We start from the raw sequence: 23,151 nt of genomic DNA, 5'->3' as shown, positions 1-23,151 counted from the left end.
TTTTCCTGGAATACTGGATTCCACTTTTCCTTTGTTCTCTCATTTATCTATGGATTGATGTTGTTGTGCAGGGCACAATGCTTGCAGAGTTCAATAAGCGAGCCGCCTCTCTGAAGTTAATTGCCTCCAATTAACTTTTTGTTTCTTCTTCCTAGTGCATATAGGAGGAGGGAGGGAGCATTTTTTCTCAGATTCATGGGCCTTGACCTAAAAAAGACTTAACTTAAAAATTGAAGGAAGAAATAGGTGCCATTGGGTACTAGTTAACCCCAAGGGCAATTTGGTAGGCCACAGGTTTGTTCTAAAAATAGCTAACCAGTGACGGCACACTGTGACTTACTAAGAATTAAAACAAAAGAAGAATACTCATTTATTTTAGGGATGGAAAAATTATGTATTTGGATATATACAAGGAGGTGCTTCTTATCTTAAATATCTGTCATTACATTTTGTAGGAAATTCTATGTATCAAAAGTATTAGTGCTATCGGTACTTGGTATTGGTCTCGGTGACTGCTCAAGATTTGAGTACCCATACTGTTATCAGTCTGAAAAAATGTGGTATCGAACATCCCTAATTTATTTAAACTTTAATATAGTAAATAAATATGTCTTCTGTACTAAACATTCAATATTTTGTTTTTAAAAATAAGATTGTGTTCAATATTTTTGATACTGTTCCTTGTTGATTGTTCTCAGCTGCTTTGTCTGCTGCATTGGCTCGTTACTCTTTTATCCTTTTTTCCTAGCCTTTTCACTTGCGTATCAGTCCTCCCAAATTGAGCTTTTAGCTTCTAGCCACACTTTGTGTTATATTGTTCACCCACTGCATTGACCTTTTGTCATTGTTTTCATTGCCTCATTCGCCCTTGTTAAATTAAATTACAAGAGCTCCTTTCAATTAAAATCCTTTGGAAATTTGATGGGGGGGGGGGGCAGGTTTGCTTTGGAATATTCAATACATGTAATAAAAACCTGAAGAAAAAAATGATTAACAACCTTACTATAGGATTATTTTCATGTTGGTGGCACAGTGACCAACTGGTTAGCACATCCGCCTCATCATTCAGAGATTGTGGGCTCAAATCCAGGCTCTGGCCTTCCTGTGTGCAGTGGGTATTCTGGTTTTCCAGGTTTCAAAACCATTCATCGTACGTTAACTTTAGACTACCCATGTAAATGTACAAGCCAGAAAACTCTGGCGATATAATGATGAGCCACACAAAGCGGTAGAGACAGGAGTTACCACTGCAGAGTTAAACTGTAATGCAGATTGGGTCATAATTGCCACTAGCTGCGCTTATAATTGTTACGATGGGGTGGAGGACCAAAAGGCAGGGAGACAGGAGAACCGGGGCAAGTTTGGAGGGAGTACTGAACATAATTGATTTAACAAAAACACTAACAGAAACTTAAAATAAACAAAACCAACAAAGTTCTGAAAAGACCAAAAATCAAAGTAACAGCAAAACACAAGTGTGGTGACAGCGACAATGATCCAACCAAGACTCAACGAAACCAGGAAACTAATACAAGCCAACTGACGAGACAACGAGAGACACCTGGACAAGACACAAGTGGCTGGGGGAGATGATTGGATGACACAAGGGAACAGGATGACGAGTACAGATGCAAACAAAACCTAACGAGCAAGACGGGACACAAAGCCAAAACAACAAACCAAGGAAGCAAGGACGTACGAGAAACATAAATGGCTAGCTGGCTCTTCACAGGTTCGCAAACTTGATTGTTGGTTGAAACCTCTTGAGGCTTTGTCATTTTTTCTTCTTCTGGTGTTACGGTCCTCGATGTTTCGTGGCGTTTGTTTTTTTGTGGTTGTGAGTGGTGGATGCGGGCTGTGTGAGCGCTCCTCCCTGATTGGTGGACCTTGTCGACTGTCCACCAATCAGGGCAAGGGAGGATCGCTTGCCGTACTAGCTTCAGGTGCGGGACCAGCAGTGGTCATTAGTGGCCACAGTTTAAAAAGCTGGTGGTCAGGTCGGGAGCGGTCTGGCTATTTGTGTGTTTTCCCCCCCTTCATTCTTTGTGTTGTGTATTTGTGCCGCTGTCCTTTTGTTTCAGTGCAGTTTAGACATACGTTCGTCCGGTCATTTTTAACCCACTACTCATTCGTGTTGACCTGCGCCGTAGGTCGTCCATTCATTCATCAACCCATTATTCATTCGGCATTGCACTCGAGCAGGTCGGAAGGTCGGGAGAGTGGCCCGACATTCGGGAGCATCAGCTCAGTTCTGTTTCGTGTCGTTCCACCAATATGTTCACCCGTTTGGTTACAGTGTGCGCCTTTTCCCACCACTTCCCTCTGCCTTGTGTGCTACCCGCGCACCATAACATCATTTCGTGCCACTCAGCAAGTAACACCCGGGTTGAGCCCACTTCATGGGCACGAGCCAGTTCCGAATACTGTAAATTCCAACGTATTGGCAAATTTGTGGGCATGTGATTGTGTCATTTCACTCCCAACGGAGCTGGTTACATTACATTGTGTGTGTGCATCAACCTGCGTCAGTCCTGAATATTTTTTCTTTAATTTTATACCTACACAGTGGTAAAAAATAACAATTAAATAATATTTAAAATAGTAAAAATATCCCCACATTTTTAGCGGGTGCTCGCATATGTGTCACTCCAGCATGCCCAATCTCAAAGGACCTTAAGCTACGTACTGTGTACACTAATATTGTGTGTTATAGAGCAAGTTTTACTCATTCTGTTAAAAGCCAAGCTGACAAACATGTGGCTGCTCATGAAGCTGCAGCAAAGAATGCCTTCAAAACTTGGGTCCTGGTAGTCCTGGATCCTAAGCACACTAACGCTCGGTATGGATCTGCAATTTGTTATACTGTATTAGCAAACGTGTGCAAGCGATGAGAGCGGACTCAACGGCTGAAAGGCTCCTTGGTAATCACGTTACGGGCTTCTGGAACGAGGTGAGAGCTCTGAACGCTAGGTGTGTCAGGTGCAGAAAGCATGCCGATCTGTGGAGGCAATATTATTCTGAGGTTTTCATTTGTATTAAAAGTGACACAGTGGGAATATGAGGTCTATCAAGCTATTACACAGCTAGCTGACAATAAAGCCAGCGGCTTAGACCAGATCCCTGCAGAGCACCTTAAATATGCAAGGCCGAGGGTTGATACCCTTTTGGTGATCTGTTTTTTCTCTTATAAAGACATTTTTGGGCAAATTCCTTTGCCAAAACTTTTTTTTTTAACTAAAAGGCTATAAAACAGATGGTATGATTGGTAACAATTTGGTAAATCATCTTGTGTATGCCTTTGATCTGGCAATTTTCTTGCCTTGTCCTGCTGGGTTTTAACAGATGTTAAATATACTCTACACGGCGAATATGGTGTCCAATTTGAAATGAAAAAAAAATCAAATCTGTAGAGCAAAAGGGGACAAAGAGATTGTTTTCCATAATTTTACCTGGCAGGGAAAATTGCTTCTCTCGCCTGTAAAACTAAAATATCTGGGACGGTTAGAAAATGGATGGATGAATATCATTATTGATCAAATGTCTGATGATGATGATGATGATATTTACAAACAGCGCCGCATGTTATATGCACAAGCTGACATGTTGGGTAGGAAATTCTATTTGTGCTCGGATGAAGATGATGTCACGATAAAGTTGTATTCCTCTGTATGCTGCTCCCTTGTAGACAACATTTAAGACATCGAGCTTGCATAAACTTAAGGTTGCCCATTTGACTGCACGCACATATTGCTTAGACGGCCAAGTGCCTTTAAAATTGGCTGCCAACCAGGTCAGGGTGCAGCTCGCCTCTTGCCCAAAGTCAGCTGGGATAGGCTCCAGCACACCCACGACCCCACTGAGGATATACGCGGTATAGGGAATGGATGGATGAATGGCTCATGTTGTACTGGCTCCTTGTTATCAGGCGGAAGTCAACAGTGAGATTCAAACAGTGATCTGTCAGTCCAAGCGGATTGAGATGTTCGCTGTGCGCGACGAGCTCTCACCCACGAACTATATAAGATCAGCCCGTTTTACATTGTATTGGATTGACTGTGATTGCTCTTCATGTGAGTCATCACAGTCTTAAGCGGATCCAGATGGTCTCGCGTCATTTGGCGTACGACTTGTACTCTAACCTCCCTAATCCTACTTCCACCTTAACTATAAGCCCGTTCTTAATCGGGCAGAGATAAAACAATAGACAATTCGGCCACACTGATCCGACAGTAGGACAGGGAAGCAGGACCAACAAGATGAGGCGAGATCAAACCCACGCACAGCACAACATCAAACACAGGTGTAAACGACTGAGTTTTTCCAGGTCACTGTTGTATATAAACTGCAGTGACACAGGGATGTGAAGTTTCACGTGTGGTAAAAAAATATATATGATGCTCTCCATCAAGCATTTTTTTGACATCACGCATTAGCAAGGTAGCAAATATTGAGCATGTATGCACTGCTAACTGCAAACATTCTATATACCAGAGACATAAAACTTAAAGGTAGAGTCAGACGCATTGCCCTAAAAAATAAACGCTGTTTACAAATAACAAATGAAATCTGTATCAATCAACACTTTTGGGCTTCCGTCAATGTGTGCTGGTAATTTTGTCTTCTCCCCCGCCTGCATTTTGGCCTTTTGTTTGGTTTTGACCTTTTCAAGACTCTTCTGGGCAGAGACTGATGAGTTATTAACATTGTTTTTTAGTTTTAAATCATATTTTAGCCGTTTATAATTCAGTTAACTCAGTATGGCTGTATGAATAGACCTGTATTCTTATCTGTGTTACTTTCATGAGAAAGAGCAACGGGTCTGTCTATTCATTCTGTAATCTAAAAGGGAGGTTTCCGGGGCTATGTCACCAAGGGAGTCAGGCTCATTATTTCTGTATTCTTTTAATCTGATTTATACCCATGGGAACGGATTTTTTTGTAACCAGGTGGGTTGTGGGCTGACTTTTTTTTGAACCCTTTTTGTGAATAAATAACGATGTGAGCCAAGAGGAAGGAGCCACATTTGAGGAGACATCGCTTGGATGAATTTGTCAATGTGGACCAGAAGCTTCTGGTAATTAAATCTTTGCAAAGGAACTCCTTCAACAGAATCTCACCATTCAGTTAATTGAACACGCAAAGAGTACAATACTTAATATTGTCTACTCTAACAAGACCCAATGTATTCCCTCCAGCCAATCAGCGGAGGGTGTGTCACTGTGGGCTGGCGTAATGTGAGCTAGAACTGGAGAGATTGCTCACAAACAATGGTTGACAGTGCCAAAACTATTAAATATTCTGCTACAAAACTTGCAGTGGATAGTGCACGCTCCAAAACCAGCGTGCTTGAGGCTTGGGCTGAAGAACGACGCGGAGTTAGCCTGCTTGCTGTTGGACAGGTAAGTGCCAAACACAGAGTGTTAGTCTGCTAATTTAGCGACATGCTAGGTGGCAAACTAGAATGAGGGTCAAACTTTGCTTATTAGTATATTTACACTGGGCAGTATGAAAATAGGCAAATGCTTCTCAAGCCTTTTTTTTCTTCCGCGTAGGCGAGCTACTGTCCGTGACGGTACGGAACCTCACGCCGGGGTCAGTCATGTCTCCGCTTCGTGTAGCAAGAGCTGCCACAGCGGCTGTGTGCTGTGTCAACCAGAATAGATGGTCCGTAGCTGGCGTCAGATCCAGGCGCTCCCACCAAGTCAATATTACAGTCTTATGATAATTATCAGTTTTTCCCAATGGTGGCTGAATGTAAATTGGTTTCACAAGGAATCATAATTAGTCTGTTAATTCAGAACACAAGCTGTCACTTGCATTAGACAGCGGTAGATTTTAGCTAGATGAAATTAGCTCAACCGATAGCATTTTTATTAGCAAAGTTGTTTAGTCCTATAAACTATTTGATAATTTCATGCAAAATACCTCGTCACTCATTCTTGCAGCGTCAGTTTTGCATGTTGTGTTTACAAAATACAACGAAAATGCTTTGGACTCTACCTTTTAATGTGCTCATACAAAATTTGTTGCAAGGTCAGCTGTCTTTTACAGCACAAGCAAACCATGCTCGAGTGTATTTGAACTGCACTAAGCAAAACGTTTTTTTCTGCTACACTTAGAATAAAAGTCCGTTTTTTTAAAATAAAATCATTAAAAAAAATGTGTTGTCTTTATGAAGTAAAAAAAGTGACATACAGATGATCTACGTAATGTTGTACTGTACATACGTGTACAAGGATATCACCACTGGCAATGACAATGTGATTTTGCGACGTTTAGTAACAAATAGATCCACCTTTAGCAACTGCCCCTGAAAATGAGTTGGCAACAGTGGAGCCAGCAGCAGGGTTCATTTTCTGTGCTCACACTACACCTATCCAACCGCACAGCACCAAGGGCAGAAGCAAACTACAGTGCTAATGAACGCACCCTTGCTGATTACAGGATGCAGCGTTAGAGAACAGCAAGTTGTGGAAATATTGCGCTTCCGTCGATTCTAAAAAGCAAAGGTGGCTTGTTGGTCGATTCTGTTACAGCTCTGATGCAGTCTTTTTTTTTCTGGATCTTTGTGTAAGAATGAGCTTTGGTCACAATCAATGCACTTATTGTCATTGTATTGGGTTACTGTTATGCTCTATGTCTGGTCTGCCAAGGAAAACCATTAAATATGCTGATGGTCCAGTTCTGTCCATGGTGGGAATTTATATGTTGATAGAATATATGGCTTCTTTATCTTACACTGTAAATTATGTATAATTTATGTACGTATGCATTCATCATTATGGAGAAGTGACAGATGGTTCAGAACAAATGTGAGGCTGAGCATCCATTTAAAACACATACTTTGATCAAGGTTATTTTAGTAAACAAAAATGAAAAAAGCTCAAACAAAAATGCAACAAAAAATCAACAAAAATTTCCTTCATGAAATTTTTTTTTTAATGCATTTTTTTTTAAACGAAAACTAACTGAAACTACCTTTTGCATTTGCAAAACTATTTCAATCTAACAATAATTATAGCCAAAAAGTCCTTCGTTTTAGTCTTTGGTAATTTAATACATGAGCATGGGGTTGATTTTAAATGTGATTTAAAGTATATTTATTTTAATAATAACCGGAATAAGTGACATCATCTAGCAGCAGCCAATAGAAAAGCACCTTCAGGCGACAAATTTGCGTGCTAGACTTTTTGGGCTCCAATGGCTCGGCGCTTCTGCTTTTTCATTTAACACACTCGAAATGCAACATGAGGTAAGAAATGCATTACTTTTTAAATTTTACCATGGTGTTTACTAAATACAGCACACACAAGTAATACACATTTAAAAATACAAATAAAAGAAAACTAATACTGAAACTAATTAAAACTAAGCATTTAAAAAAAAAAACTAAAACTAATAAAAAACAGAACTGTCCTGAAAACTAATCAAAACGAACTAAATAAAAAAATAAAACTCAAAACAAAATTAAAAATTACTAAAATGAAGATTCCAAAACTATAATAACCTTGATTTTGATATATGTTTTTGTCGTCTTGTCAGTAATAAATATGTTTTTTTCCCTATTACAGCCATGTAATGCTTAATGAAACGATCCACCCATCCATTCTCTATACCAGCGTTTATCCTTATTAATTATAATTATAATACATAATATAATAATTTACAGTCTTCCATGAACCCAACATATTTTGAAATTATAGAAGGAAGCTGGATAAGCCTAAGAAAACCCACACAAGTCATCTCCACACATTGAGCCCACATTTGAGTTCCCAACCTGAGAACTGTGAAGATGATAGACTGAAAATGAGTGAGTCACATTTGAATTTGCACAAAGAAGAAATGAGTAACTACCTGGAAAGCGCAATCTCTGCTTTCTGCCTTGCGATGTCCGCTGCCTTCTGTGCTCCTTCCACGGCTCGGTCCACCTTCTCTCGAATCTTACTGGCCCGGAGCGGAATCAGGTTCTTCCTCTTGCCACTCACCAGGATGTTCTGCTTGTACTTGCCTTCCTCTTTAGTTCCGTCAGGAAATGCTGTGCAGCCGTAGCCGTGGCGTTTGTTGCTGAGCCACTCCCCCTCGTACTGCAGCCCGTCGGACCGCCGGCTTACTCCGAATCCTGTCCTCTTGTCGTTTTTCCACTCCCCACAGTAGGTCTCCGTTGCAGTGGCGTCCACATCATCATCAGCTACTGCCAAGTCCGCATCTGCATCTCCAAGGCTAGACAGATGACCTTAGTTAGAATTGTGTTGTTTAATTTAATAATAAACACAGGTTTTAGAGTAACAAACTGTTGCAAGAACATAAATACATACAGGCTGGGCTGTTTGGTTGAAATATTATCTGTGTTTTCCAAAGCAGTTTTGCAAGTAGGGCTTGAGATTTAAACATTTCAAAACAGATATTCAAAGGAATTAAAAACTAAATGGGAAAATTGCAAGTTACTGGGAATTTAGAGTAAATGTACTGTGGAACCGCCAAAGGCAAATGTACAATTTGAATTTCTATTAAAAATTGACAAAAGGAAATGGGAAACATGCCTCTAAAGTTGCGCATGAATGTGTATATTAACCTGGGCAATGTCTCGTAAGTCTTCTATTAGGATTAAGACCAAAGTGCATTTAATTTTTGTCTTTTGCTTTTTTGTGGGAGAACTTTAAGCCACCACAGCAAAGAGGAGAGTTATGATATGATGTAGGAAAGCGATACTTAGGTCACTACCAAAATATGTTCAAAAGTGACTTGTGTTCAGTATTTAAGGCCGGGGTGTCAAACGTACGACACATGGCGCACCAAGGGCTTTAATCCGGCGCGCGAGATCATATTAAAAAGTAAAAACAATTATTAATGTCGGACCAATTAATCTGACCGCCAAAATCAAAAGTTTGTGAACCCTGCAGGCATGGTCAGACTTTTTGTATAAAATATTAAAATAACCTCATTAAATGTTTAGTCATACCCAAATCTACAATGCTGACATTGAAAATAATGAACTTGAACAAAAAGAATGATAATATTGTCATCCATTCTTGAACAAAAGTTGTTGATTTAAAAAAGATTTACAGTTGAGCCCCGCTATTGAGGGTTGACCTACACAATTGTGCATAACTGACACCAATTGTTTTTAAGTCACATATCATGATTTTACCGGTTCAGCCCACTTGTTGTTGTTTTTTGTGTGTTTGTTTTTTTACACCTGAGTGATGATTAAGACAAATTTTTACTTAATATGCAGTAGGGGTGTGCCAAAAAAATCGATTCTCATTTAGTACGATTCAGAATCGATTTTAAATGTCCCGAAGTATTTTTCTTTTAAATTATTTAATACGGTCTTGCCTTTGTCTGTGTGCGCCTTTATTTGGAACGCTTTTCATGTTGTACCCGGTTTGGCCACTGAGGGGCAGTGTGGTTCCACGCGGTCTAATACACTGTTAAGTTGTAGCCACAGTAGAGAGTAGAAGGAAAAAGCCACGATCAAGTTTCTCTAATAAAAGTAGTTTTTTTTCCAGTGTGGAGCCGTTCTTTTGAGTGATAAAAGTGCCGCGAGTAGCGCGCTAATTAGAATTAGCGAGTCAGTCTTTCAATACTGTTGGGAAAGCATTTCAGGTGCAGACTACTCTTGAAGCGTATCGAGGGCAAAACGGATGTTAATACTTATGTCTGTGTAATATGGTTATTTACCGATATAAAAATTGGCCGAACATTGGCCGTTGTTGGAGGCAACACAACTGACTCGCAGCTAATCAAAGCAGCTCCCTTCATTCCTTTTAAATGCATGCGTCTGTGTGTGTTTTCCGCCTTTATAAGCAGGTTTAAGGTCATTGTCGTTTGTATTGCTTCCCCCAGAGTTTTAAAAGGCTGGTGGCCCGCCGGGCATTCCGCTGAAATGTACACCAACATGAGAGCGTGTCAAGTTTGGCAATGAAAAAGTCATGGCTAATTATTTAATTACAGATGACTCCGAAAACGGATTGATAGCATTGCAAATGAATGCCAGTTAATTTTTTCTGAGGACAAAAATACATATATGCTTCAAATGTTGTTTCAAATGGAAAAATCCTCACACTTTGCAACCCGAACCAACAAGTAACACAACAAATTGTCGGGCCATCCTTTTACTGCAAAAAAATAAAAATGGAGAGAAACCCAAGTGTGCAATCTGTTTCTGTCTCTCTCAGCTTGGCCGATAACAAGTGGCCTGATAAGATTTGGACAGACACTCACAAACAGGTTAAGAGCTGCTGACAGCGGTGTTTAGCATATAGTGTTTGTCAGTCTGCTTAGTGCCTTTAAAAATAAACCACCTCAATCCTGAATGCTTGGAATTTGATAGCGAGGATTTCAAGAAGTGCGGAACTTTCCGCATACAACCTTTAACATCTAACTGTATGACCAATGCAGTCTGTGAACATCTTCCGCTTTTTCTTTCTAGCGTCTCCCTATTTTTCCCCAATAAACTAAAGACGGTTTGGGTATAAGTGACTACTAAAATGCAGTGTATAATATAGGAAGGCAATGCTTTCGCAAGCAGTTGTTCAAGAAATAAAAATATAAATAACAAAAACCTTTTACAACCTAAGCTTCTACGTATTGGTGTACAGTATTGACCTTTACTGAATCATGAAAAAAAAGAAGAATGCTGCTAATTTAGGGTCAAGGGAGCATCGACCATACATTATGCATTTTAAATGCAACTGCAATATTAGGGTTAGCATAATGTAGCTACCTCTGTACCAAGAGAATATTTTGTTAACTGCGTATCTATGAAAATGTGTACGCAAGCGAGCTATTCTGTGCTTTGCTGGATCGTAAGGTAGCAGTGCCGCTAATTTGCATAATACCGCCCCAAACTACATTTCTCTGCCCAAAATGTAGCACTTACTCATTTACATAACATAGAACCACTGGTGTTGTTATGAAGTTACCAAAATGCTTTTTATGTCTCTTTTTAAAACGAAATTGACAGCTGGTGTTGGAAATCATTTCCTTGATTTCTGCGTGTTCAAATAAATTCAAATTTGAAATCTGTGAACAAGTTTGCCAGCTTTATTTCAGATTCTGAAAGTCACCTGTAGTACTGCTCAATCATCGCAGCTCACCCACAGATGTGCTCTTTACAAAGTTCATGCGTGCATATATACATATGGTTCCCTCCCCCTCATTGACCATTCGGCCCTTTCTCAGCATGTGATATTTCCTGTCACCCTAATTCTACACCCCCCTCTCTTATCTCTTCCTTCGGGATGTGGGCCACACTGGGCCCCCCCTCTCCCTCTACCAGGCCCCCCCTTTGATCTTGTCCTGTCAGCAGAGTGAGATACAATCTGGCCAACTCCTATTGAGTTTTTTCAGTCCTTAACAAACATGAGGTATACAATTGGCTTCCTAGATAAACTATTGACCTCGGGAGAGCTGGCTCCAGAGATTCTCGCATACCTGCTGTGTGGATTCCGACACCTCACTTCCTTAGGGGGAAAACAGACCACATTCTACCACAGTTATATTCATCTAACTAAAATCAAAAACACTTTGAAGAATATATATGTAAAACAGAAAACAATATTAATAATTGTATCACTGGTTATCCTCCTACCTGATGGTCGAGTTGATATCAGACCCAGCTGAAGACACCGTGCTCATCCCAGCTTCACTCCTGAACGAGCTCTGTTTCGACCTTTGAGAAGCCAGAGAGCTCCTGGACTCAGACTTCCTCAGCTTAAGCCCGGACAGAATTGACCTCCTGAACAGCCCACTCTTGCGCTTCCCCTTCAGGAGCTCAGTTTCACTGTGTGCTGTCAATACGAAGCCCCCTCGAGACACTGCAGGACTGCTACCGCTGCTTCCTGTGCTGCACATGGAGACGCTGGTGGACAAGGTTCCGGGAAGAGGGGGAGGAACAGGAACTACTGCGCCACTCCGGTCAAGAAGAGCTGTACCGTTGCTGTGTTCCGAGCTGGAGCGAAGGGAGTTGATGGAGGTACGGAGAGGGGAGCGGATGACCGCCGCCATGCCGTAAGGGACACTTTGGCGAACTCCATAGCCGTGCCGCATCCCACCAACCCACTGGCCCTGAAATGTCCCTGGAGAAAGAGAGAGAAAAAAAATATCAACAAAAATATTTTGGCTGCAGTTAGATTTAATTTCTTCTTTTTTTTCTTCTTTTTTTTTAAAAGAAAAAAAAAGATTTTATTTCTTCTTGGACTTACAACCTTCTTTCGACCCAATACTGGACATGATTGAAAGTAGGAAGTAAAAAAAAAAAGGTTTATTCCTTTCCTCCATTCCTTTTATATCAGGTAAAAGGCTTTCAGTTATCATTTGTTGTACAGACTCATCACTAAAGAATGGAACAATCAAATCCTTGAAGTGGGTTCTATTTAGCATGAGGCACAGTCCAAATCTGCGTGGAGGTGGGATTGACATTGTTTTGTTATGTTCACAGTAGGGCTGGGCAATAAATCCAATTCATTTGATTAATCGTCATTTTAAAAAGCACCCTTTTGAAAATTTGCTAAATTGTGAAATCGAATTTAGTTTTCTAGATTATTATAGGGCTGTGCAATTCATCCATATTCAATTATTACACTCCACAATTACAAAATCGATTAATTGATTAATAAATAAATAATTTGGTCCAAAAGGAACTCTCATAATTATAGTGTTCCAAAGAAATTTGTCTTAATATTTTTTTTACATTTCAATATTTTCTTGTTTATTACCAAAAAACAAATAATTGTCCTCATCGTGATTGCAATTATTACCAAATTAATCATGATTAATTTTTTCTTCATAATCGAGCAGCCCTAAAGTGCGCTGTATTTTATTTTATTTACTTTTTTAAGAGCATTTTACGCCATTGTGGGTGTGAGTACAGCCGACTTTTTCCACTACTAGGCGATAATTCTTGGCATGGCGGAAGAAGAAATGGATTTGCTCTAGTCCTGCGGCAGCTTGAGGCGCAAAAAATTTCTTTGTTTATAAGGATAAATGTCTGTGTGTGATATGCCCCCCCCACCCCAGCCCCAAACTCTGTGGCCCAGGAATGAAATATGATATTATCCACACATGAGTGGAGCGCAGAAATCACGTTACACCACCTGTGGCACAACCTCGTTTCACCTGCTCCAAAGTCAAATCTACTTTCAGTCAACAAATGACCAGGTGTGCCACCTGTGTATAAAAGAAAACACCCTCGGTCCGCTCGGAACTCACAGCATGGCACATTATGCCAAATTCTCAAAGATGGTAAACTAGACTTGCCTCGGCATGAAAATTAAGAACTTGGTGCTTACTATTAATACGCCCATCGGCTGCACAAATGTCCATATTTCACACTACAGAGTGCAAAGAGTACAAGAAACATACAGGTAGATAGTGTGAGGGAGGTAGATTAAAAAAAAAAATGGCTGGTAGAAATTCTGATGAGTTGGTAACTTTAGAGAGTCATCAACCACATTGGCTGATGATCAAAAGAGTTCATTTAGAACCCTGAAGACGTAATGTACTGTAAAAAGAATTGATGTGAAAAGACCATGTGCCATTGTAGTACTTTGATTAGCTGTAAAGATCAGTGTTGTTTCACCGCTATTGACATTTAGAATCTCAGCCAAACCAGTTGCAGACAGTCCTGAACACTGCAGAACACTGTGTGACAACACTGAATAATTCAGTAGCATTCCGCGACTTCCTTCTGTGTCCACTGACTTAAATTGGAACATGCTGTAGTCTATCCCTAACCCATACTAGCACATTTTGTGCCCCTACGCCATTCGAGGCCGATTTAGGTCATTATTATAGGAAAAAGGAGGAATTCTCATAAATATAGTATGTTAGGAAGGTGAGGTAAGTTTTTTTTTTGACATGTTAATGTTGCAATTAAAGCCCTGCTCTGTATTAAGCATGAATTAAATATTCTAAACAAAGGCCTTCTGGCGGGATCCAGGTGCCGCTGCCCAATTTGGGAAGTCGCCTCTGCCCTCTACACCGCATTTTACATTCTCTCCAAATAATAAGCTGAGAGGCGCTCTGCTCCTGTCAGTCGATGCCGTCCCGTTCTTTCATACCAACTGACTGATATTGCGTAACACACATTCGCTGCCGCACGATAGGACTTATATCTCAATGTTGCTGAAAAGTAGGGCATCAGTGTGTGTGTGTGTGTGTGTGTTGTGCGTTTCCATCATTCCGCCTCTCCCTCAACCGCACACACTCTCTCTTCCTCGCTCTCTCAAACGGAAGTGTGTTCCAATAGAGAGATCCATCCCGTCTGCCGTAGCTGTGATGTAACAGGTCTGTGAATCACTCTGCTGCGATCGTACTCAACCAAACTACACGACCATATAAGGGCTGCAGCTACGCACCCTCTCTGTCGTAAACACACACACAACCATTTCCCTGGTGGGCTTTAAGTGTCACTGAAGTGGGAAGTGCTGAATGAAGCCATTTTTAATAAGCCAATTGTATTGTTGCTTATGTTATAGAACGGCGTCACACAGTAACAACATTCACTTGGAGTGAAATTGTGCTATATTACAGATTTTTAAGCGAGTGTAATGTTTGGTAGGTTTAAATGTGTTTAAAGCATGTGGCATGGGTAAAAAGTATTAGAAAAGATGTGTTTGTTTATATGGCCTCACTATTATAGTCTAGTCTGGAATGTCCCCCGTGATGAATGTAGGCCTGGCCTTATTGCCCTTTGAGCAGCATCTTCTCATCTATACACACAGAGAGAAAAGTGCATGTGTCAAAGGCATCTGGCCAGCACATCTGCTCAGGCCTTTGTAATCACGTCAGGACACAGCTGCATGACCATATGACAGACAGATCAAAGTACATACAAACACCAATGGAACAGTGTGACAGGATTACCATTTTATTATACATCCGCAGCAAAGCTTGGCCAGTCAAGGCGAAGGAGGCTGAGGCTTGGCTTTAAATAAACGCATGAGGCTGCATAACATGAATGCCACACACGCGTTAAAAAAACAAACAAAAAAAAAAACTAATGGGGGTCCACCTTCAGTTTGAGCAGCTCAATTATAATTCTTTGAGATTGAATGCTGAACTATAAACCAAGACCAAGGCTAAGCTAACTAGCATCTGAGTGTGTTTTATTTACCAGACAAACGAGTATTAAGTCACAGCTTAATAAGTAATTTGCACTTACTTTTAATTGCATAAAACGTACAATAATGAGATCTGTCCTGATGGTGACGAGTTTATTCATGGATGTCGTTTGTTATGCAGACAGCAGCACCCTCTAATATACAAAGTGCAAGTCCAACTTCAGAAATTGCCTTCATTTTGAACCAACATTTCATTAATACAACAAATAATACAACCTTGATTATGAGTGGTTACAGATATTTATTTTCTTTTTTTTAAAGATGTATTTAACATCACAACAGTATACATGTATCCACACAATCAACCATATCGGGGGGTTTTTCAATAACTGCAAAAAGGGAGTTATAGATACTTCTGAACTTCATTTCTTGGAAGTAAGGCACAAGTGACGAGTTGGTGTGTAAGTGAATGGTCCCTATTTGGTGTTTTCTAGCCTAACTGCAGTCTTTAGGGGTTAACTAACTAACCGAGCTTCTTAGAATAGGCCATGGAAGTATTTCAATGTCTTCAATAGTGATCCTGCAAACTTCTCTGATCAGTTCCTCGATCCGAGCACTGCACTCTAAAAACAGTTGGGTCCAAATTAAACCAACTATGGGTCAACAATGGACCGATCCTCTATCTGAGTCAAGAAATGGGTCTTTTAGTGTAAAATCAGATCCTCTACTTGGGTTAATTTGACCCAACTTTGGGTCAAAAATTGGGTCACTTTGTATAAAACAACCCATAAAGTGGACGAGTCCATTTTTTATCCATAATTGGGTTACTTTTGACCCAACTGTTTTTAGAGTGTGTAAACGTATTCCAATCTTTTGTAAATGTTTATTGGTGGTTCTCCATCCAAAACAAATCATTCATTCACAGCTCTTTGCTTCTGACGGCCGTCCAAATATGATGTAATTTCCAAAATGTATGGCGGGAAGTTGATACGTTCAAAGTAATTTATTTTAACAGTAAATATTTAAACAAGTCATTTTAAAGGGGAAGTCAACCCAAATGTTTCCTTCACATTAATGTTGTATGCACCCCCACTAGTCTAAACTTGGCATTGACTGATTAATATACGTTTGTGAAATGTGTGTTTTACAGTTGCTTAGGGCTCAACCAATCACAGCTCACTTCAGAAAACAGGTGAGCCGTGATTGGTTGTTACCTGAATCCTGAGCAACTGCGATGTCATTTTCAGTCAACAGCAAGTGGCAAAATGGCCGCCCCTTGAGATGGATAAAAACAGGTGAATTTTGCTGCTGAATTCATATTCCACAAACGCATCAGAATGCCGTGCTTAGACGAGTGGGGCTGCATAGAACAGATTGTCAAGAAAATGTTGGAGTTTACTTCCCCTTTAACTACACTGTTGAAATTTATTGAAAAAACATTAATTATGAATCAGGTAAATTGAATAGGGCGTATTGTTTTTTCACTGCCCTGAAATTGAAGGTTACACTTTTCATGTACGTGCAAGATTGACTGGGCAAGATTCACATTTGACTTTTACTGTTTGGATTGTAAAACCCTTTCATCAAACCCGTGTATTGTGGGGGTGGTGAGGGGTGGTGACCACGGAATGTAGCGTTGCTGGATGGCACAGAGCGGCGAGACGAGCAAGAGGACTTCTGCTGCAAGGGCTAATTGGAAAATGTTCTCTTCGAGAATGGCGGGATGTCAGACAAGTGCCTCCAATTGTGGAGGATCTGGCGGAGTAATTTAGTGTTATTTTGGCTAACCTATTTATTTACACGTAACTGCATGATTAAACTCTTCAAGTTTTTCTCTGGTGCTTGTGTCCTCCATTTTGAAACAGGAAACTGCTTTTTTGGTGTGCTCAAGTGACGAAATGATGTGAAAATTGAGCAAGTATTTCTGAGAAATTCAATTCTGATCTGAAAAATGTACCAATGAACCGGAGAAAAACTGTCAAACTTTTGGAAAATCCTAAACCGACCTGTGGTGTAATGCCTCGGTTACTAAAGGAACATGAGGCTGCATGTCGCTTTCCATGGTGCTGAAAAATAGAGTCTGCGCAGCACGCATTTTTTTGTTGGTGCTGTCCTTTACAAGATCCAATTCAAACAGGCCATGTTAATGATAATACAGTGAAGGACAACATGCAAATTTGTGAATGGAAGTATCAGTCAGAGCGAGTTGGAGTATTCCTTCATCGTCAAATAGATGTATAAGAATGTGTCCTCTGACAATGCCCGGGCATGCAACAACTGATGAACTTTTAGTCGTGTCTAACCATTGACTCTATGTGTACCAAGCACTGGGTACATAAAGCTTCCTGTGCATATAGTCGCAACTCACATGCCAAAACGATTTAGCAGATTCTGCCTGGAGGCCAACAGGAAGCACACTTGAATTATATGAGCCTATAATTCAGGTCGCGGCTACTGTAGCACGAGGCAGCCACGCAGAAGAGCGTAAGCGTGGGGAGCTGCGGAAACGACACAGAAGCTTTGCTTGACGATTTGCTCATGCACCGTCCCCCTGGCTGAATGTCTAATTGTTGTCTTAACCAATACACGAACCCATTCACAAGTCTCTAAAATCCACAAAATGCACCTTTGCAGACAATGGATGGAGGACACACACATGAAGGGGAGGACACACAGATAAAAATATACCGTATTTTCCGCACTATAAGGTGCATCAGATTATAAGGCGCACCTTCAATGAATGGCCAATTGAAAAACGTTTTCCATATATAAGGCATTATAAGGCGCATAGAATAGAAGCTACTGTAGTGGCTGGGGGTGCATTAAGCATCCACTAGATAAAGAGAAAGTCAACAAAACTGTCAGATGAGTCTGTCAATCAGTATTTATTACCGGTAATACAATACAAACTAGTGTTGTGACAACTCTGTTCACTCCCAAAAGAAGTTACTGGTCGAGCAGTCACAATATGGTTCCGTATTAACATTATAACAATAACTCAATAACTCAACATTGTTCAAACGTTAATATCCATATTTACAATATCTGACAGCCTTGTTCAGGTGTAGGACTACCGTTCTAACCGCTGTTACTTCGGCGACACCCCCTGACGGTGGCTGTACTTAACCAATATTGATCCACATATAAGGCGCATTGGATTTAAAGGTTTTTGAGAAAATTAACGTTTTTTTAGGAGCACCGTATAATGCGGAAAATACGGTACTTTGAAATCTAGTTGGACGATGAAAGATTTATGTGTTTTTCATCATGTCAGTTGATATTTTGGGAGGAGTTTCACTGTGTAAGACAGGGGTGTCCAAAGTTTTTTGTTTGAGGGCCACCTACAAAAAAAATGAATGAATGTATTCAACTTAAATTATTCAATATGCTAAAATCAATCAAGTAAACAATTATATATTGTTTATATTTTCTGGTGAATTTGATGAACTTAAAAATAGTTAAGAGTTTTTCCAAATTTTGGGGTGGCCAACAGCCCTGTATTGCACTAAACTAGATCCACCCATGCACTGAACAGCAGCCGAATCCATCTCAACATTCAGAACCAAAGCAAGAACAAACTGTTGTAAGTTTCTACTGTAAAATTGGATTTGATTTATTCACCAAAGTGTTTTGAAGAGTCATTGTATTAGTTGTAAATATTTTTTCTATTTTTGCATACTTAGAATAGCTCTACACAAATTAATTTGTGATAGTAGCACTATTTTTTCACACCCTCCCCTGTCACTCTGCTCAAACCCACCCTATTTATTTATTTATTTATTTATTTACTAACCTTTCAGGCTGTTGGCTGTGTCAAATGTCATTTATATATATATATATATATATATATATATATATATATTATATGCCTAACCTTGCCCTGCAAGCTGAATTCTCGCGGTATTTGTGACTTCACAAACTCCGGAGAATACATCTTGCACCGAGCCTGTTGATTTCGACCGATCCCAACCACTGGTGATTCGAACCAATCAGAGTGACATTGTGTTTGGGGACAGGATATTCAGCTGTGACGAAACTAGGAAGCCAGCGCCGACGGCAGGGCACACAAACAAGCCTAACATGGACGAATGGATGCTGCAATTAATTCTGTTCTCGAAGAATTTCTCACCGTTTCCTTGATGAATGTTGAACAGCGGAGTGGCACTTCGGGCATTTTTAGCTGGTAAAGATATTCGTGAATTTTTTCCCCCCTTGGCGAAAACGAAGACGACATTTTAATCTGTGGGCGTGATTGGTCAAAACAAACGTGCACAATGCTGCATCGTCCAATCAGCTCGAAGTATTGTACAGAATGTTCCGCCTTTCCCGAGAAAATCACAGTGGAACAGTCCCAGATTGATATTGTAGAGAACTCCCTTGAGTGAATCGCAATATCAATCTGGCTATTGCCAAGTTAGTAATGTATAGCCGCTGAAAAATGAATAGCTGGCCGCAAATGGCACCCGGACCGTAGTTTGGCCACCTCTGGTGTAAAACTTACTGAGTGCATAAATGTATGGGATAAATGCATGCATTTGTCAAGTCCAGCTACAGCACTGGTGTTAAATTCAAGGCCTGGGGGCCAAATCCAACCCGCTGCATTTAAAAAATCTGTACCAAAATAATCTTCACATTAATTGAGAGTTGCGTGTGTCATGTTCTGTCTGTTCTGTTTTGTTTTTGCTGTCAGCTGTTTCTTACCTATGCTTTTCTTATTTCCCTTTCGGGTGTGCAGTGAACTGGATGGCGTGAGCAAGCAGGCGCACACCTGGGATTAATTGCCATTCAACTCCCAGTCTTTGTGGCGCACACCTGGGAGTAATTGGTTATCAGTTCCCAGCGGTGAATGCTCCTTGCTGCTTCTTTCCATCACCGTAATAGTCTTCGTTTTTGCCATGCGCTGTGGTTTTCAGCTCGTCTTTCCCTACACTTTTTATTACCCAGTTTTTGCTAAAAATATATATATTTTTTTCATTTTGTTACTTTAGCTTTTTGAAATCAAGACTGTTAAATGATTTGTATGCTCTGTTAGTGCTTTGGGGTTTCCACCTGTCATAAGCCATAACAGTTTGTACTATAGTATTGATTGATGTGGTTATATTATACATCGGTGTGGTTTCGCAGTCAAAATGGCCATCAGTGGCAACAAGTCATGTGGCCCATTAAATAATTTGACACCCCTGTCACTCTACAGCCACACGCCTGAATAAGGAAAATGTATAAGGGCTGTGGTATCAATTCCCCCAAAAAATAAAAAATTTGCATGAAATTTTACTGCTGATCAACATGATTAACTAATGGCCAACTTGTTTTTATAATTTAAGGGAAAATGTTTTGCCTTTATTTCACAACCCTAGCGTCACCTTACGGGCAAGGGTAGGCCTAAAATAACATCTGTGTGTGTGTGTGGGGGGGGGGCATTTATATGAATTTGACTGACCCATTTTTAGAACTGGACAAAAAAACAAAAGATTTGCTTGATTGTTGCAGGATGCCCGACTATTTGTACACAAGCCATTAAAAGTCAAAATGTTCACAATACGAAAATGATCTACTGCTTCATTTCAACAAAGGGAAAACGGGACGTAAATCAAAACAGAATCTCAGAACAGGAGGCAGCTGGGCCTGAAGCTCTCTTCTGAAGTTATTCACATTTTATGCAAGATGGTTAAAAAAAATTTTTTAAAAAGTAGCCCCAGTCGACTGATTCCTGCAAGAAAATATGAGCATCTAAACATGTTAATGAGGTCCTGGTAATTGTCAGTATAGCATCTGAAAACTCCCCCTACCAAGGTACTAAGAACTAAATATGCCTGCGGAACTGCCCTCCTTTTCATTTACTGTACTTTGTATTGTAGTTGTATGTGGTCGCTGCTTAAACAGATTTAGAGCCAGAAATAATGAGGGGATAATGATAATGGCTGATTTGAGCCAACACTCTTGGTGTTTCTTTCAGTTTTAACAATAGGTAACACTACAGGCAGCTATTATCATGTCCAGTGCAAGTCTAGTGCAAATCGCTAACTGTGCACGTGAGTGGAATTGTCTTTCATTTGTCGTTTTTTTGCAGACGTGCACAGTGTAGTAATATGAGCAGAAATGTGAGATGACAATGGAAATAGGAATATGAAAATACTGTCTTCAAGCAAATAGTTTCGCACTGTTCTTACTGGTGGCACATTATAATCCCCCAAATGTATTATTTGTCATGTTTGCGTGCATGGTCAGTGATCAAAACAAATGGATGATATGGCAAGCATGTTAATCCACCGCCTTTTTCTGATAATCCAGAAAGGAGTCCACACAAAGTGCTTTCTGGGCAAACTCCCTGAATGGTATGTCCAATTATTACTTCATCAGCACTGATCCTGGGCACAGATCCAAAAGAGGTTTTGGGAATTTTTGTATGACAGACAGCTCCACTAATCCGCATTTCAACTCCCCTTACATAAGAGAGGCATGTGCGTATTATTATTATGCTGATACCGTATATGTTGGGGTTTTTTTTGTGCAGAATCAGCAAGGATGAAAGACCCTTTTGGGCTTCATGCTATTCTGGTATTATGAAGAGATACTGCACTGCACACTCATATGGCGACATCTTGTGTGGTGTGTGTGTGATCCATGTAAATGCGCGTGCAATTGCAAAGAACGCATATAGTTAATCCAAGTAATAACTTTGATATTGTTGTCAAAAGGATGACCTCGACAGCGAGGGAAAACTCATCACACTAATGTAAAAACAGAAGGTAGGCAGACATAACAGGCAACACAGGCAGGTTGGCAAAAACTATACGGTCAAGTCATTGAACACTAAAAGTCAGTTCAGAGTTAAACCTCTGCAAATCACGGTGTGGTGCCATCATCCGTTTAAGGGATTTTGCTTGGGCCCTTTTTTTTCGTCTCACTTTTTAAAATAATAATGGAAAGGATCCATCGTATCAGGAAAATAAGATGTTCACAATGTCTGTTATGTTTCTGCAGGGTTTTTCCTGTGTACAAAATTCAGAGGCGGCCACCTCCACCTAATTTGCTCGCCACCTCCAGCCTGAGCCTCGGCAGGAACGCATTTTAACTGCAGTTGCAGTGTTGCGCCATTATGGGGGCGCTATATCAACAGCAGTGCATCGGAAACACCTGAAGCAACAACCGAAGAAGAAAGAGCTTTCTTTTTTTCTTCTTCTTTTTTTTCAACTTTAAAGGTGCATTGTGCCATTTTAAAAGGTCATGTGAAAGCTTTTTCTACATCATGCATCCTCCACCAATGCCCAGAAGAGTATGAAGAGCCCTGACTGTTTTACTCTGACTACACCTATCAGCTTTTATCTTTCCTTTATAGTAGAGTGTGGCCACGCCACAGTTTCTTTGGGAAGGGGAGGGGCGGAGTTTTTCTTACCGCATTTGAAGTCATGTTTTCCTTTGTCAACTGCGGCTGTCGCTTTAAGATCATGAACGAGCCTGACACAAATGCCGCAGTTACGCTTTGGGCCAGAGGTGGCAGTCTCGAGTAAAAAAAAAAGTGACAAACTGCACAAAGATCCTTAACTTTGACTGCCAGACGTTTTCAGAAAAGGGATGCCGTCAGTGCCAGCCGATTTAAGCATTTTGACTGATCTTTCAAGGTCCACAGAAAATGTTCTGTTTGGACTATGGAAACACACGTACTACCAAATAAAAGATTGGACTTTCATCTTTCATCAGAAAAAAAAACTACCTTATTCCGTTCTTTAGTAATCAACAATAGAAAATGGTTAGTTTGACCCAATTTCGCCTGTTTTGGACCAAAATACGGAGAAATCAAGCTTTTAGTGAAACGATATTATTTCATGCATTCTAGTGAATTTTACACTTCTTTTTGTCCATGAATGATGCCACAAACACCTAAATAGTGCTTCACTTCTATAAAACACTACCACCAAGAATGAAAAAGTGTTTTTTGATAGCAAAATACGTTTATTTACATTCAACAGTGTAACAATTTGACAACAATCTGGCAAACTATTTACAAATGTGTGCAACTGTGGTACTATTTACAAATATGTGGATGTTTCAACGACAGTTTTTCTTGTTGTAACACTCTCCTGCG

At 40.2% G+C, this 23,151-nt stretch overlaps 1 protein-coding gene across 2 annotated transcripts in view; it reads right to left on the bottom strand.

Moving 5' to 3' along the window:
• The window catches only part of jph3b (junctophilin 3b), a 55,907-nt gene that overhangs the window by 23,993 nt on the left and 8,763 nt on the right, over nucleotides 1-23,151 (bottom strand). Inside the window, exons 2-4 of one of the 2 annotated variants that reach the window (XM_086073079.1) lie at nucleotides 11,937-12,080; nucleotides 11,594-11,843; nucleotides 7,855-8,220 (exon numbers count right to left, since the gene is read on the bottom strand). In XM_086073079.1, coding sequence (XP_085929205.1) covers nucleotides 7,855-8,220; nucleotides 11,594-11,843; nucleotides 11,937-12,080 — 760 coding nt within the window. Of the gene's footprint in view, nucleotides 1-7,854; nucleotides 8,221-11,593; nucleotides 12,081-23,151 lie in introns of both variants that reach the window. The other variant, XM_086073078.1, reaches the window with a different exon arrangement.

Source organism: Leptonotus elevatus, chromosome 4, assembly GCF_054856555.1.
Source record: "Leptonotus elevatus isolate MCC_2025b chromosome 4, RoL_Lele_1.0, whole genome shotgun sequence".
Taxonomy (NCBI): domain Eukaryota; kingdom Metazoa; phylum Chordata; class Actinopteri; order Syngnathiformes; family Syngnathidae; genus Leptonotus; species Leptonotus elevatus.
The sequence above is the reverse complement of the archived record's forward strand: the minus strand, read 5'-3'. Positions and strand labels throughout refer to the sequence as shown.